General features: G+C 34.8%; 1 protein-coding gene across 1 annotated transcript in view; it reads left to right on the forward strand.

The window, feature by feature from the left end:
• The first annotated feature begins 1793 nt into the window (after nucleotides 1-1793).
• AKAP9 (A-kinase anchoring protein 9) overlaps nucleotides 1794-17033 on the forward strand; it is an 80712-nt gene continuing 65472 nt past the window's right edge. The window contains 3 exon segments of the mRNA XM_017729279.1: nucleotides 1794-2030; nucleotides 10068-10112; nucleotides 16717-16887. Coding sequence (XP_017584768.1) covers nucleotides 16759-16887 — 129 coding nt within the window. The 5' untranslated portion in view covers nucleotides 1794-2030; nucleotides 10068-10112; nucleotides 16717-16758.

Consider the following 17033-nt stretch of genomic DNA (forward strand, 5'->3'; position numbering starts at 1 on the left):
ATTTTATTGAGATAAACTTACAGTTTTAAGAGAATGTAGTAATATCCTAAGGGGACAACTGGAACCTTTACCCTTCCCATTTCTGAGAAACTAAATCTCTGTTTAGTTGGGTTTGGGGAGTTGAGTTGGTTGGTTGGTTGGTTGGCTGTTTGGGGGTTTTTTTCTCTTAAACTTTGAAGTAGAAGGAGACTATCCTTTCTTTTCATGTTTTGAATTTTTGGATTTAATAGATTTTTGGTGAAATAACAAAAGGTGCATATTTTAAAAATAGAAAAAAATCATGAAGTTGAAGTAATTAGAAAAGTAGTGGAGAGGAGGTAAGTATTAAGTACTTAGGTGAGCATATTTGGCTCAGCAAATCTTCAGGTCCTCCTCCCATAAACAGAGCAGGAGCCATATGCCAAGCTGTCCGTCGTTTTAAGAAAGGAGAGGAGACTGAAGAAACCCACAAAGAAATACAAATAAAGGGACAAAAGCAAAACCAGCCACAAGTCAGAGCTGATCTCTCAGTGTTGCATTTATTTAGATTGGAGTTTCTCAGCTCTCTTGGGGCCAGATGAGAACTAGAAAGCACTTCAGGTGATACCTTGCCCTGTAACCAAACGGTGACTCAGAAAGGGGATCTGTGTGTCCTGTTTGGTGTGGGTGTTCCTGAAGAAGTTGGATGGAAGCCTGGCTTTCTCGACTGGTGAATATCATGAGCAAATATGCTATCTTTTCTATATTTTTTTTCTTAAAATTGCAGCATATTTATTTAAAAAAACATGATATTTGAGTATTAGTTGATGTTGAAAGTTTAAAGCTTTAGGGTCTTTATTTGTATGCTTTATGTTGGAGCTACATTTATGAAAACTATTGTAGCACTTAGTGTTGGATGTTTCAATTGGAAAGTAATGTTTCTTGTTTTCGGATTTTATTGATAGAATCTTTTTAGTTTTGAATTTTAATTGGTAAACCCTGATGTGCTTGTTTTTCTTATTTGAACAAAAATTCTGTTTGTGTTAAGAAAAAAATATTTTAAATGGATTTTCTTGTGTAAACCACTGTAAAGTGATTAAAAGTGATAAGCTCTTCAAAAGGCAGTGTCTTACAGTATTTGAAATAGCTTACATACTAATTGGTTTTTAAACTGTGTGCCTGGCTCACCTGTGACTTTTTGTTCATCAGCATGTTTTGCTACAAGGTAGTGTGTCTTGTAATCTGCTCACTTTTTGGTTTTGGACTATTCCCTTAATATATATTTTGCTACTTTGCTGTTTCTTTATGATGTTTTCAGTAATTTGATCAGCTTTTATGAGTTATAACAAACTTTTAAAAAAACTTCATATGATACTTGCTGGAAGAGAAGTTTGCTTTTATCTGTCTCTAAAATAAAAATTAAAAGAAATTTTTGTAAATTATTTTTAGGTTACTATAAAATTGAAAAATGGGATCAGGTTATTTCATTGCATTTGTCCTTTATAATAACATTTGTACCTTTGCCTTTGAATGTTTTGATTTCTAGGTATCAGTCTGTGGAACAGTAACTTGTGAATCTGAAACTGAAAAGGAATTAATCAAGTGTTGGTTTAGATTTAAGATTTTGTTAAAGCAAACTATGTAAATGGAAAAATAATCTGGGTCTGTCTCACATATGCAACATTACCTTCCAGCTTGTTTTCAGTAGTGATTGGTTTGAAGTTTTATGTAGAATAGTGGGTAAACCTTTATAGAGGATGTCATTAGTAATAAAGAGGAAAACTTTCACCTTTAACAAGATTTTGTCTTCTATACAGCTTGCCCAATTTAGGCAGCGGAAGGCACAAACTGATGGTCAAAATGGATCAAAGAAGCAGAAAAAGAAGAAGAAAACAGCAAACATCAAAGATGAAGAATCAATACAAGATGGGATTGAAACTGATCGATCTCGAAGTGATGAAATATCCACATGCAGCAGTCGAAGGGGAGCAGCTGCTACTGCTGACTTTGCGATTATCAGGACTTTGCATAGTGGAGAAATTATCAAACACACCCAGGCTTACACCATTGAGGTAAGTTTGTCTCAGGCTATAACAGTCACTTTTGGGGGTGAGTGAGCATAAAATAATCCATTCATTTTGAAAGTGGGAATAAAGGAATAGGATGAGATTTTGGACACTGTTTCCTTGCTGCTTCTGTCTGACTTAGTATGTCCAGAGAAGGTACTTTCTACCTGCCTGCTGGTGTCATGTTTTTTACTGTAGTCAGTCCCCTGTAGATTATGGAAAGTGTGTTTGTACTGATGTAGTCTTTAAATGTGCATAAATTAATTTTGTTTTATTAGAAGTTGCAAATTGCAGTGGATTTTTGATCTCTGCACTTATGGCTACACCAAAATGCAAAACTAAACATCTTTCTTGTATTCATAATGTAATTTGAGTCGCTCTGGTTAATGAGGAGAAGGAATGAATTTAGGAGATCATTGCTGAGAAACTGGGTGGCTTAAGAGATTGATAAACAGTTACTCTACTTTCACAGCTTAATGAAATATAGTCCTGAGTGCTATTGGCTGAAAGTACTCTAGGAAGTTTGTAAGATGCTGTATGGCATACACTGGCAGTCCAGTTCAGTTCTGAGTGAACATGAATTCATGTAATGTCATTACAGATAGAAGGGACAAGAGAGGCTGATACTATTTACAGAATAACTTACTCCATTCGTGAAACCAATGCTTCTAAAATGATGAGTGGCATTCTGAACAAGTATCTCAATGCAGATTCCCAGCTCTGTGCAGATGAATGCAGTCGTTCCTGAGAGATGTGGTACAAATGAATGCTCTGCATTTCGACTTATCTGTCCTGTGCTAGGATAGACCATTTGTAATCATTTTGGCTCCATTAGTGAATTTCCAGCAACTGAGAACTAACTTGAGAAATTACACTTTTTGAAATTTTTTTGAATTTTTGTTAAAAAAAACCCCAAACTTACTGTGATGGAGGGGCAGACAGACTAAATCATACATGCAAATGAAAACTTGCAAAGTAATTGATCCATTTATTTTACAGTTTAAAGCCTACAATATAAGAATACACTAGATATTTTGAACCTTGTAAGTACATGCCTTTAATATGTAGCCTTTAATTCTTAGAAAGCTCATGTTAGGGCTTCAAAACTGTTCGTAGTAACTCAATAAAAGTGTCTGTTCAACTCAGATATTCCTGGAGCAGGTAAGAAATTTGGTAACAGAATAAATATTTTCATAGATGAAGATATGACTTTTTTACCTCCTAGGAAAAGAGAAAGATGTACTTTATGAAATGCATCAGATTATCTACACTAACAAGAGAGGACTGCTAGGGAAGAGAGGTGTTTCGAGAGAGTCACTTAAACTCTTGTTTTAATAATGTAATTGTCTACATAAATATGACAACTGTATGAAGTAATTTCCTTGATCAAATGTATTTTGAAGTTGCAGATGGACTCTGCTGATGTATTTCCTTTGTTAGGGTAAATATCTCTACTACAGTTGGAGAAACAGGGTGCAGTACAGAGTCACAGAATAACTTTGGTTAGAAGGGACCTTTGAGGTCACCTAGTCTGATCCTGGTCTCAAAGCGGGTCTAATTAGATCAGGTTGGTCCTGGTGGCCTGTGCTGGCCTCTAAATGCATACAGTACAAGACATAGATGATTTTAGAAATGGAAAAAATATCTGCACTGCAGTTGCTAAAGATTGCACGCATAGATGCATTCTTAAGATGGGGTATGATTTTTCTGAGGTCTGTCTTACTCCCAAAGCAACTTATCTTATGTTTAAATAAATAAGTACGGAGATGCACTGGCGTTTCTGGTTTGTTGAGGGGAAGGGGGTTTGTTTCATTCTTTCTTTTTTAAATTGTAGCTTTAGAAGAATAAGCATGGTAATCATGTAAATTTGTAATTTGACTCTGTTGAGTTATGTAGTGACTTTTAAATCAGTATTCACTTCCACAGAAAAAGCCCCACTCCCAATTGGGAGAGCATTTTTCTTTGTTAAATGTGGTCTGTAGCCTCCTTACTCATACTACTTAAATAAATAATCAGCATTTTGTAGTTGGAAGGTGATTGCTAAAGTCTTTGCAGTATTAATAGAAGAGGGAAAACTCTGAAAGTGTTTCAGTGAATCTCATAATTTACTGGTTTTAGTCTTACAAGTGCAATGATTTGGACAGAGAGCCTGTATTACAGTAATTGGATTGGAGCTTGCTTAGTTGAAATGGCAGCCAATGTAACAGGCAGTTTCAGGCTAATCTCTGCAATGGAGAATTACAGCTTTGAGCTGTTTGCTTTTTCACCCAACATTAAATCGTTGTAGGTTGCTGTGTCAGAAGAGTGAGACAGGATTACTGGAACCATTATGCAGGATCATTTTCTAGCTAAACTTTGATTCAACTTATTTATTTCATCTTTTACTGGAAGTGGTATTTAGAATTGTTCTTTCTGTACCACAAAATACAGACTCAAAACATCTGACTATACTGCCTGTCTATCTAAAAATCTTTAATGGGCTATTCTGTGGTAGTTTTGTGGGTAGAAGTTTATCTCCCTGCAGTTCTTCTAGTATAATTTTTTTAGTCCCCAGTGGAATTAGCATGTCCAAATACAAAGTAAAAAAGGGTTCTCTTACTCAATATGCATATCAGAAAGTGAAATAGAAATACTCGTCTGGGAGCTTATGTCCCTTGTAAAGGTAGAAGAGTTTCTTTTCAGAGAGGACAAAAGTGTTTAGAGTACAAAGGGATTTTTTGCAGTCATCCATTTCCCTTTTTTTTTCCCCTTTGTGTTCCTAAAGGTGGGTTCCTCTATCCCACTGTGTTCCCTCCAGCAGAAACTAATTGGAAGAACTCTGGAAGAACTACCATTGTTTAGCCATTACATTTTACCTTCCATCTGAGCATACTTGTAATCTCAAAGGTTTTCCATCCACTGTTGGAGGAACAGTTTATTTACAAGATTTCTTCCTGAAGTGACAGTTGGTATTTATTAGTGAAAGTCTCTTGTTTCATATTGAATGCTTTTTGTCTTGTTCTCACAAAGAGAATATATTTTGTCTTTATTTGTTGCACCCTCATATCTTTAGGTATTGACAATCATAGTGTCCTTTTCCATATCGAAGTACAAATAACCTAGAACATACAATAAAATAAACTGGAATAAATGAAAATTTTGGGTTTCAGATTGCTTCTTTTTGTGACTTCTGCAATTTAAAATGGAAGAAAGCAAAACCACTTCTAGGGTAAATAATTGCTGAGATCACCTTGCCTGGGAGGTCTTGAAATGGTGCACTGGAGCACACTGCTTTGCAAGAATGTCCTAATGCCAGGAAAGCAAAAGAAATTAACCTGTGTCACAGTAAAATTGTCCTTGAGTCACCTGGGTAGTAAAAGCTATTATACAAAGCTTCTTAGAAAAGAAAAGTTCAAAGTTCTGTGATGAAGAATACCTCTAATTGACTGAGGTTGGATTAGTAACTCGTCTTTTGTTTTTCAAAGGACAAATCCTTTTGGTAATAGTTTTAGAATAGCTTTACTGTTAACTGAAGTAGGTGATAAAGTTTATAGCTCCATGTTCATTTTTTCATTTCTATAAGGTATTCCAGTTGTTAGTGTCTGAGATTTTGACAGAGGAGGATCAGCAAGTGATTAAGAAGGAAGCACTGGGTAGGATTCTTGAGAACTGATGAAGAAAAGTGAGAGAAATAAGAAAGTATGTAAGCGGTATGGAGAAACAGAGAGGATGCCTCAGTGAGAAAGGGTGTAAGTGATGAATGTGGTAAGACATTCCTATGATGGAAGCATGAAAACAAAGAGCAACCAAATGCTTTGACTAGAAAAGAGTTATTGTGGGATGGACAATAAGATGGAGGATTTGAAAAAAAAAAAAGATAAGTAAAATGTAGTCAAAATTGGCCCAGTCACTTCAGATAATATAGCATCCATTGAAACATGTTTTGTAATTAAGAATGAAGAAAAGCAAATGTTTGGAAATAGTCTGTTCAATAGTAAAGTCAGTGTCACAAGAGAAGGTAATAGATTCTCAGCAGCATATGGTTCTGATTGAAGCCAGTCATGTTTCCATTCACCATCTGGCCAGAAGATTGCCAGGATAACTTGCCAATTTTCTTTGATTCATAAGACAACCTCTGGTATTATGCCTTCTTTTATCTCTGTAAATACTGATATATAATAGATTTACTGGCACTGAAGTTACCTGTGTTGGAGAATGGTCTTTTTGCAGAGTTACAGGGTTTTTCACTTTAGATTAAACATTTATAAGTCCAGGTTACCAAAGAATAGAAACCTAATTGAATGCTTAGGTTACCACTACTGATGGTGTTTTCTGATTCCATGAGAAGTTTACACACTGCAGATTCCAGTACCTTGCTGCAGGTTATATTCAGATTTGGCAGTGGTTTATCTCCACTAAAATGCACTCAATTTAAATTTGATCATAGTAAATTGGTTTGGGTCATAAATTACCTGGGAATTTGAATCGAATGGTTTTGATATTGGGAACTAAGGAAGACATGATAAGGCAATATAAAAGAATAGCCCTTCATATTCAGAATGTTCTACAAGTATTAAAGGCCCATAAGGTTCAGGATGACCTAAAGAGAGGATTTTATGTCTGGGATGTTCTGGCTAAATTCTCTTTGCCTCACTTCTAGTCACAGTCTCCTTAATTAGACTTACTTGTGATCCTCTGTGAATTGATAGAGGAAATGGCCAAGTCAAAATAACTTGGTCAAGAATTAATCCAGCCTTTTGTAGTTACATTTTCTGAGAGTTTTCACTGAGGTCATAAAAAAGTCAGTAATTTCCTTCAGGTAGAATTCTGTTCCATGAATACTCAGTCTATACCTTCATCCACTGCAATTGGAGTAGTTTAGTGCAGATGTCGGTTCTTGCAAAATGTTTTATTGTCTACTTATGGAAGTTTTCTAGACATATGAAAATCACTTTTCAGTTCTTGTAGCCAATTTTATATATGAGTTCTTTTGTGAATCCTGGGATATTTTTGGGCATCCAGTGTCCAAGAACATGACTTTTGAGCAGTGCTTCACTGCATACAGAAACAAGTTACTCTGAAATCGGCCTGCTGTATTCCACAAGCTGATACTCCTTTTTTTGGTATCAGCTTGCAGTAGTTCCTCTGAAGTACATACAGACAGAACTTTTAAAAAATTTTCTGAATACTGTTGTCATTAAAGGTACCATCTGAAGATTGGATGAAGATAGCTGCTTATAAAGAGTCTTTGAAATGTCTCTTCAATATATTTTAAAAATCAACTACATTGTCAGTGAAGAAAATACTAAATAAGGTGTTGAAGTATTTTGCCAGAAGAGAGAAACTGTTTGCAGCAAGAAAATGCTGTGGGACATAGTTAATAGAATACATGCAAAACAACTGTGAAAGTGTTACAAATACCTATTTCAAATTCCAGAAAGCATTGAGAGAGCTGATAAATAGCCTTCTTGGCATTATCCTGTCAAAAGATTTTGTGTTGCTAAGAGTGTGTAGTAAGAATTTTTTGAAATTATTTCCTTTCAAACTGGACCCTTGGGGCTCAAATGAGCTGTGTAAAACCTAGTTACTTCTGTTGACCAAAGAAGAATTGAAGCATTCAGATCAGGTGGCTTGATAATGGAAGAAGCTGGATTTTGAAATAAAGTTGGTCAGGTCTTAGGAAGTAACATAGCTGCTCGGAGGGCAAGATGACTGCCTGTAAAATGTTGACTACTTGTATGTTACAGATTCTGACAGCAAAAGAATAACATGAAGTCTTACAGTCTGGGGTCTAATGTGTGAGCTCATAGGATTTAATTCTCTTTAACTGGTTTTTAGCAGGGTTTGGATGATCCCCTTAGCACAGGAGACTGTGCATTTAACTGGAGTTCATTTGGCCATCTTTCTGTCCTTAAAATCATAGAATCCCTTGGCAAAAATACTTGGTCTTAACAGGCAAAAAACTTATCTAGACCCAGGACTGAAGTTGACATTATGCTGCTAACAGATATTGTACACCTAAACTGATGGAGCACTTTGTGGTTTTGACAATTTTTAAAAAAATATTTTAGACTCTTTTTAATTTTTTTTTTTTTTTGTAGATTGGTATTCAGAAAGCATCAGCAATAGATTAACTTCTTAAAAAATACCATATCTGGCCAAATTACCATAACAAAATTAGAGAATTATTTTCAATAATCAACTTCATTTGAGAATTCATATTTTCTCACTCCAGCCGAAGCTTCAACCTACAAATTCTTTGCCTTTTTCTATAATTATTTACTAGGTTTGTGTTTGTCTGAGGATGTATAAATTTATTTCATCATCCTTATAAACAAGAGATGTTTTATAATTGAAAAGCATTACAAGGAAGAGCTATTGAAGAAGTTGGACTACTTGTTCCTGTTTTTTGCACGTTGGAGAAGTGCCTATATTTCATGCTATGTATAAAGATTTGAAGAGTTCTTAGATCTAGCTATATATATACACCTTTATAGTAATACTTCTGAGCTTCTGTAGGAATGCTTCTAATCATTCTTTGTGAAGACTCCTGAATTGCAATAAACCATGAAAAATTGTAAGAAGATAGTGACCATTTATTTGTTATCTGTATTACGAAAAAAAGTAGTGTGGTTTTCTCTGATTTTATTTCTTCCAGAGGATTTTGTCCTAGACCAAGGACATAGACTACAAACAAGATGTAATTTTTTGGTATACATTTATATATACACAAATATTAATATAAATATAAATAATATGAATAAAATATATTTGTGTGAAGATTAAATATTTTAAAATACTAAATTTGTATTCCATAGCAGAAACACTTTTGTCACCCTAGAGTTTTAAAATATAATTTTGATTTCTGTTTCAGTTAGTGTCTTATTTTTGGGGGGGACCTGTTTTTATTTTTTAAATTGTATGCATTATATGAATTTTAACTTCCAAATAAATATTTTAAGGTAATGTTGTGCACTCTGTACATAAAACAGTGTAACCTTTGTAAAACCCTTTGTTTAGGTTATTTACATTCTGGAGCTGCATGTTGGATTCAAAATATGTAGTATCAACGTTGTTAGGATTGTAAAAACTGCAGAACTTCAGGAGGTCTGGGTGGTAGATTACTTTGAAAAAAACAAAACAGAACACAGTTAACATTCCAAATTTCACGTATGTCTACTGATGCAAAACGTACCATGTCCCTTTGAAAATAAGCCTCACAGAATTCTATATAAAATTGAGACTAATTTAACATGAGGCTGACTAACACATTAAGTGAATTTGGGACAAGCTCTATTATGTGCACATCATTTTTGCCAAAGTAGTTCTAACTCGGTTACACTTCTCAGGTTTTTCTTTCAAGTACACTTACTCCATGATAGTGCACCTTATATAGATAGTTTGTGGTTTTTTCCTATGAACATTTTGATTCTCAAACTTGTTACAGCTTATGTAGTTCCTCAAGATACACTTTGTTTCATTCAGGCATCTGCCATGGCACGTTTATGCTCAGTTTTTTAAGGCTTTGTTCCTTTAATTCGTCTACTTCATTAGATCACAAGATTTGAGTCTTTGTCTTTTTATCTTCCCTTGGTTTCCATGGAAGCTGAAGGATGAGTGTTTGTTTTAAAATTCTAGTCAACATCAAGTCTTGCAGGTATGAAAATGATGTTCTGCATAAGATTGTGTTCTTAAGCCAGCAAAGTTCCTAATTAGTTAAAACTCATATAGCAGAGACAAATCCTTTTCATGGTACTTAGTACTTTTTAAAAAAACAAAAGTAAATCCCAGAAAATTAAGTTAAATTTCCAAAGTATTGTTTTGCACCTGTAGGTTGTTTGAAGATTTTGTCTTGTAATTATAGTGTTCCCGTGATCATAGTTCAACAGCAAAATGACCTTACTAAAGTTGTTAATTCAAGCAAATGAAGGTGATTGTTACTGTACATATACTCTTATCAAATTCATGTACACCTCGGTGTTTTCAAATACTGTAAAATGGAAAATATCTTGTTTAGTATTTTTAGAGTGCCATCATTGTAAATATTTTAATATTTTATTTTAGCCGGAAAGTGAAATTTCCACCACAGTAGAAGATTACAGTTCTGAGGTAAGACTGAAGTAATGCTTTTCCTAGCTTTTCTTTCAACCTTTTCTGTTACATGTCTGCTGCAATGCTGTGCATAGTTTTTCAAAAGGAGAAGGAAGGAAAGAGCAGATGTGATATTATGGACAAAGCTGTTGCATGTTATTAGTGGTATGATCAATGTACCATTAAAGCAAGCATTATGTCAACTCCATAATGGGATGGCTACTATAATAAATAATGCAATATATACATAAACTATTGTAGCAATGTCATCCTTAAGGTCGTATTAATGCTTTGTATTGCCATGGGAGTAGTGGCTGTGCATAATCTCAACTAATTTTCTGTGAGAAACTATTTAACAAGTCAATTACATTTTAATGAGTTTCAAAGCAGCCTCAGTGACTGGCTGAGTGTCAGTCTGCTGGTGGGAGATGGTGAGTGAGTGCCTGAGCATCGCTTGTTGTTTGGCTGGTTTGTTTTCTTTCACTTACTAAGCTGACTGTATCTTCGCCCATGAAGGTGAGTTACTTTTGCCCTTCCAATTCTCTCCTCCACCCTGCTGGTGGGGGAGTGAGTGACTGGAGCGGGGCCTTATCTGCTAGCCAGAGTCAGCCCACATTTTGGTGTCTACAGCTCATCTCTGTCACATTGAAGGGTAGTTGTGTGTATGGAACTTGGGTCCTGTCAGATAAAACAGTTATGTTTGTAAGGAGTAAACTACCTCATGCATAAATGTTGGTCAAGAACGAGCCAGCAAGAAATAGTCATGGAACATCTGAATACAGTAAGAATTGTTTTTAGTTTAAAAATCTAATTTTTCATGTCTCAATCAATCACTTTGTGTAGAGACAGTCAGGGTTTTATTTTGCAGTTCTCTGTGCTAAACACTTTAGAACAAACACACCCAGAATCTTAAGCTGAGCAACAAGTAAGAGGGGATGAAGTAGTCAAATGAATCTCATTGCTGTTTGCCATTGAGAGTATAGCAGACATACTTTTGAAGAACTGCCATGACCACAGTGCACCTTTTTAGAATATGCATCACCATGGTATGTGATTACTTTTAAATGGAATTTGTGGTATGTGAAGAATGAACCCTTGAAAACAGTTGACAATGTCATTGATATCCATGTATTTTTACAAGTGAGACATATTATGTATATGATGAAATATGGCTGAAATTTTGATCACTTCTGAGGTGGTAGGAAGCAGTGCTGGAGACTGAATTGCAAATGCTGAAGGAAGCATGTCTTTGCACAGGGCAGCAGGATGCAGAAAACATCTGGTAAATGTCTCATGGTAACTGTGGATGTGTTCTGATTTTAATGTTTTGGGGCTTCAGTTTCAGTTAAATTTAAAGCTCTCATTTTAACATGAAGTTTCACATCTAAACACTTAATTTTTACCTCCTTCATTCTTGAAATATTTCCATAGATACCTGCAGAGGATATTAGGGAGCAATTTTTCAGATACTGAAGACAACAGAACTGCAGTCTTAATATCCCTTAAAAAAATTACAGATTTCCTAAAAAATGCAATGATAGATGCATTACTAGGCAGTTCTTATTCCTGCAGAAAGACTTTTTACCTTGCTGAGAGTTATTTTCTAAGACATAAGTAGACAACACAAAACTAGTGAATAGTAGCATGATATTGGCTCTGGTGAAGACCAAGCTCAAGTCGTCAGAATTGCCATCTTTCCTAATAAACTTTTTTTAATTCCTGTTCATTACAATTGGTTGGTATCTGAAATGAGGAGACATCACATTTAGGAATGCAGATATTTTAGGAGCTGATGTTTCAATATGTTTCATATCAGCTGTGATGTTACTTTTATTATTAAAAGCTCTGCTTCTGTTCATGGACATACTGTAAATAAAATTACCTGAAACCTTTTCAGTTGAAGAAGATGAGAATAAATTAAATTTTCCTTGTATCAGCATTATTATGCAGATATATAAAATATTGAGCTTAGGTTTTTTTCAAATACATGATTTCCTTTTCAGAACTCTAAGAAACCCCATATTTGAAGAGACATAGGCCTGTTGATCCGTCTTTTTCCTTATTGATTAGAACATCTGTATTATTTTTAGTGGTTTTGACAGAAATTAAGTTGAATTGTGGTTGTCATGCTTCAAATTAAAATAGGTCATAAATAATTTGTTTTGTTGCAGTTGATGAATTAAATCAGATGGTTTTAATTCTTCAGCCCTTTCTCTTGAGGAATTGGATAAAATTCAGTGATAAGTATTTCCCTCTTTAGGAGACTTACCATACACAAACTTATAAGGCAGTACAGTTGTCTAAGCAAAACTGAAGGTATGTTTATATTAGAATTTTTGTCTTGAAGGAAATTTATTGTAAATACAGTCTTTTGTTCGGTTTTGCTCAGCCACCTTTCTAATACCTATACTGTCAAGGTTGTAGCCAACTGAGGACTGATAAATCCTTCATATGACAAGCTTGTCTTTTGGGACAAATTCCTGAATTTCAGCAACAATGACACTTACCTGCCTAGTCTTAAATTATAGTGGTGGTTAGCTATTTAAGATTGTGGTTTGAACTCAGAACTGAGGCAAATTAGGCTTTTTCCAACAGTTAGAATTTTGGGGGATTTTGTAATTGTGTAAGGTAAAGTTGCCCCCATACATTTTCCATATGCCTCAATTTTATGGTATAACTGAAAAACTGTTTCACCTGATTTTTTTTTGTCTCTTCTTGACTCTCCAATTTGCAAAGTATATCTCTGAAAAGAGGGTCAATATGAATTCTAGAAAGTTGTTTGTTTTTTTAAATTTTAATTAAATTCTATACCTCAACCTTAACTACTGCATAAAGAAACCTGTTGCTGTTCTTCTAATATACGGAAATATTTATTAAGCCATGGTATTTGAAAAAGTCATCAGTTGTTCTCCTTTGGAAGTTACTAACCTTAGTTATATTACAGGATTGTAACTATTTTCATCACGAACTGAAAATGGCTTTTGTTCATGGCATATAAACCCTCCCCCACCAAGCCTCCAAAATACACTGAAATGCATTTGCCCAAGTTGACCTAATTCCTAATTTTAGCTAAGTTTCATGTACTCAGTTGTGACATCACTAGAAAATTGAGGAGAGGCTAAGAACATTGAAAAGCAGTGTTCAAGGTCTAAATATTATTTTTTATGAAGGATTCAGATGTCCAAAATGTACAAGAAAGGGTGGAGGGGGAAAGAAAAGATGAGGTAAAATTGTTAATCTGTTCCAGATACTTCTGTATGTTTCTACTACCAAATCAAACAAGTCTTTTAAGCAAAACAGTATGTATTGATTTATGCTGAGCATGAATTTATTATTTATAAGGGGAAATCTCTGTAGTAATGGTAATAATGTTGTAAGTAGTTACACATTATATATTACTACTGCTGTTTTTGAGATACAATTTCAGGTTTTCCAAGGTCTAAGGAACATTAAACAGAGTACAGTGATTTCATGAATGTAATCCTGACCTCTGGTGGCAATTGTCATGAATCACTGCCTTAATTCAGTGATGGAAGTTGGTTTTCCTTGTTTCTCAGAAAGAAGATTCCTTTCATTTGCCTTAAGCTATGTATTAACTGATGCAATATAAATGAAACGTTTATTTTCAGCCAATAGACTACAGATTATATTTTACTTTTTAATATTAAATACTTTTTCTGTGAATTATTTTCAAAATGCTAGACAGGAAGAACAATCAAGACAGAATGTCCTTTGAGAGACTTCCTTAAGCTTCACTTGTTTCATATCTTTTGTTCACCAAAACTGTGGCTGCTGAGTAATGTATTGTAAAATTTAATCTGTTCTTATTTTGTGATTATTTGCTTATGCAATTTTATCCAGAGCTCTTGTTACTTCTTGGTTTCATTATGTTAAAATGGTATGTGGTTTGATTCTTTCAATGTTTAATTGTTTCCTGAGGTATGTAACTAAGCGCATCATAGGTAATTAAGGCATAAGGATGTTTCAGTGTTAAAGGTGAACTGCAAAGCTTTTAAAGAAGTAATGATAAGAATCTACATTAAGAGTATTTATAGACTTGCAGAAGGTCTCTAAATGGGTAAATCACTGGGACCATAAGTCAAAACACAGGAATCCTGCAGGCCTTGTGTAGCCATCTACTAACACTCAAGTTGGCATCTGAACTACTGAATTCATATATTTCAGATGAGTGGAAAATTAATTTTAAATAAAGGTATTTTGAAGCTAATAACTCATTACGGACTGTCTGTCTGCTCTTACACAGCAGAATTTGTCATGCCAGGGGTTGCCAGGCTGCTCCCAAGGTTTCCATCAACACAGCACCCTGCTGTGGCTGTCTGTCTCGGTTTTTTTTCACAGATTACAGTGCAATTTGTTGCCTTGTCGTGTTTCCACTTGCACTTTGCCAGAAGATGTAAGGCATTTGAAAGAAGAAGGTATCAGATGAGAAACAGCATGGACTAGCATGTTACCGTGTGCATCACTTGCGTGATGTCGAAGAGTTAGATTTCTGTGAAATGGAGCAACATTTCTGACGTTACAGACAGTTGTTTTGAATGTGTGTAGCAAAATCCCTTTTATAAGTTAAAGGTCTTTTGTAGAATTTTCCGCTGCTGAGGAGCCTGGAACAGCTAATGAGAAAAGACTTTTGTGCCTTTCCTATTAGCTCTTGTTATGAAGTGTCTTTGGTAGTTGCACATAGCCATGATTCATGGGAAGAGAAATGTATGGTAGATTACAATGATTGTACACTGTATCTTTATCAATTAAGCCTAAATAAAATATGAGTTACAAAGGGGGAAAGGAAGGATTTAATAATAGTTTCTATTAAACTGCTTGTGTTGTTAATCCGGGACATGCGCCAAAATCTGAATAAAGACATTGGTGCCAGGCACTGCGTAGACATTTGTGTGTCTGAACATAGAGCAAACATCTGGCAATACACAAATGATACACAGTGACTCTATGAGTTGCTGTTTGCTGCAATTTTCTTTATTCTTTCTAAACGAAGGTAGTAATCTCTGTGGTGTCTTGTTTTTACTGAGAAAGTCAGAAATTGAAAGGGCACTGTGTCAGCTGTGCAAATTCTCTAATGCAGATTTATTCATTTGCTTAATACAAATTCAATGACTGTATTGATCCCATTTATAACAGTGCACTTATTGATTTGCTCAGGCATGATAGTTATTTGTAAGTAAGCCCTGATCTAGGCTATGGCAGACATCTGAGCAGTACAGCTTCTTTTTTTGATTTAAACATAGTATTTGGGTCTGAAATACTATGTTGCCTTTCCATTTCTAGTACCTTTATTTTTGTTTCAGGCTCTGATGTAATAAACAGCTCCAAGGAGAAATGCAGTTGTTCTTGCTTTCTCGTTTTTGAACATTGGTCTGCTGTTTTAAAAGCCTGCCTGTCTGTTTGATCATTACTCATGTATACGCAGCATGTTCTTTTCATTTGGATTTTTTTTTTTTACTTGTAACTGCTACTTTGGCTTGTGCTTGCCTTTTGGAGATTTGCCGGTTTTGGTTTGCACCGTCAGTAGAACCAAAATTCTTGTAGAAGCTGAAAGGGCTTGCAGTGTTAGGTGAGTGAAAGAGGATTTGTTTTCAAATGTCTCATGTCAAATGTATCATTTCTGCTCTTTTTCTATTTCACAAAATTCCTTCAAATTGAGAATGAAGGTCTGTGGTACAGCCTTTCATCCCCTATCAAGAGATAGGTGACTTTCAGAAAGACTAAATCTCATGGTGAATAAAAATCTTTCAGAAAGCATAACTATGTTTAGTAATATATAAAAATATTAAACCTGTAATTTAAAATGCTATAGTATTGTATTTTAATGATTTAAAAGAGAAAGCTTTGCATTGACCTTTAAATCTGAACTCCTTTGTTTTCTCTAGATGTTGATTTGTAATAAGGTTTTTGGTTTTAGACAATAGTATTTATTTTTTGCAATTTTGGGCGTTTTATGTGTTTTCTATGCTTACTTTGATGCAATTTGCTATATAGAAAGCTGTTTTATGTTTCAAATGAAGTAAATTTTTGTAGCATAACAATTCCCATGGGTCTGCAGAAATTGCCACATAAGATTCAAGTAAATGGGAAATAGAAATCAAGCTTTATTTCAAATAATGTATTTAGAAATTGTCTTTATACAGGTAAATGGTTGCAGTTTTGTGACAAGAACAGCTATACCTGCAGACTTAATCAGGGTACAGTATTGCAAATTGAATCGTAATACTAATGGAGAATACTAAACACCTCAATTTGTTTTGAACAAAAACTGTGTTGCTGACTAATACTTTATTTTGCATGCTGTGCTCTGCATCTGCATTGTTTGCTATATTAATATAGTGTATCATTAAACTTGAAATGCAAACCAATTTACTCCATCTATTAAGGCTAAGGTTATAGAGCACAACTCGCAGAAACATTTTGTGTCAGTGCTTTTGAGGTGTGAATTATACTAACAAAGGAGGTTACCATGGCAATAAGATCTTTGATGCTGTATTGTATGTTAGTGTTCTAAGGTGGCATTTGGTACAGAATTTGATATTTGGCTTTACTTACTGTGATAAAGCATAAAAATTGGCATGTAAAGAAGCTTGGATTGATTTAGGAAGAAGAATTTGGAGTTGGAGACATTCATTCAGAGCATGGAATGCAGCACTCACACACACAGCTAGAGGTGATGGAGAATCAATTGTCTGGGAAACAACAAGAGATTGAAGAACTAAGCAGAGAGATAGAAGAAATGAGGGCAGCCTATGGCACAGAAGGATTGCAACAGGTATAATTACCTTATGTTGCTTTCTACTTGCTATTTGGTTACATGCAAAAATGCAGAGCATCACCGGAAGGAGTTCACACTAATGGCAGCTGTTCAGAATGCACTCAGTGTGTGACATAGAATTAATTACACATAATTTCTTTCAA

The sequence above is a fragment of the Corvus brachyrhynchos genome, unplaced genomic scaffold, assembly GCF_000691975.1.
Source record: "Corvus brachyrhynchos isolate BGI_N302 unplaced genomic scaffold, ASM69197v1 scaffold142, whole genome shotgun sequence".
Lineage (NCBI taxonomy): Eukaryota > Metazoa > Chordata > Aves > Passeriformes > Corvidae > Corvus > Corvus brachyrhynchos.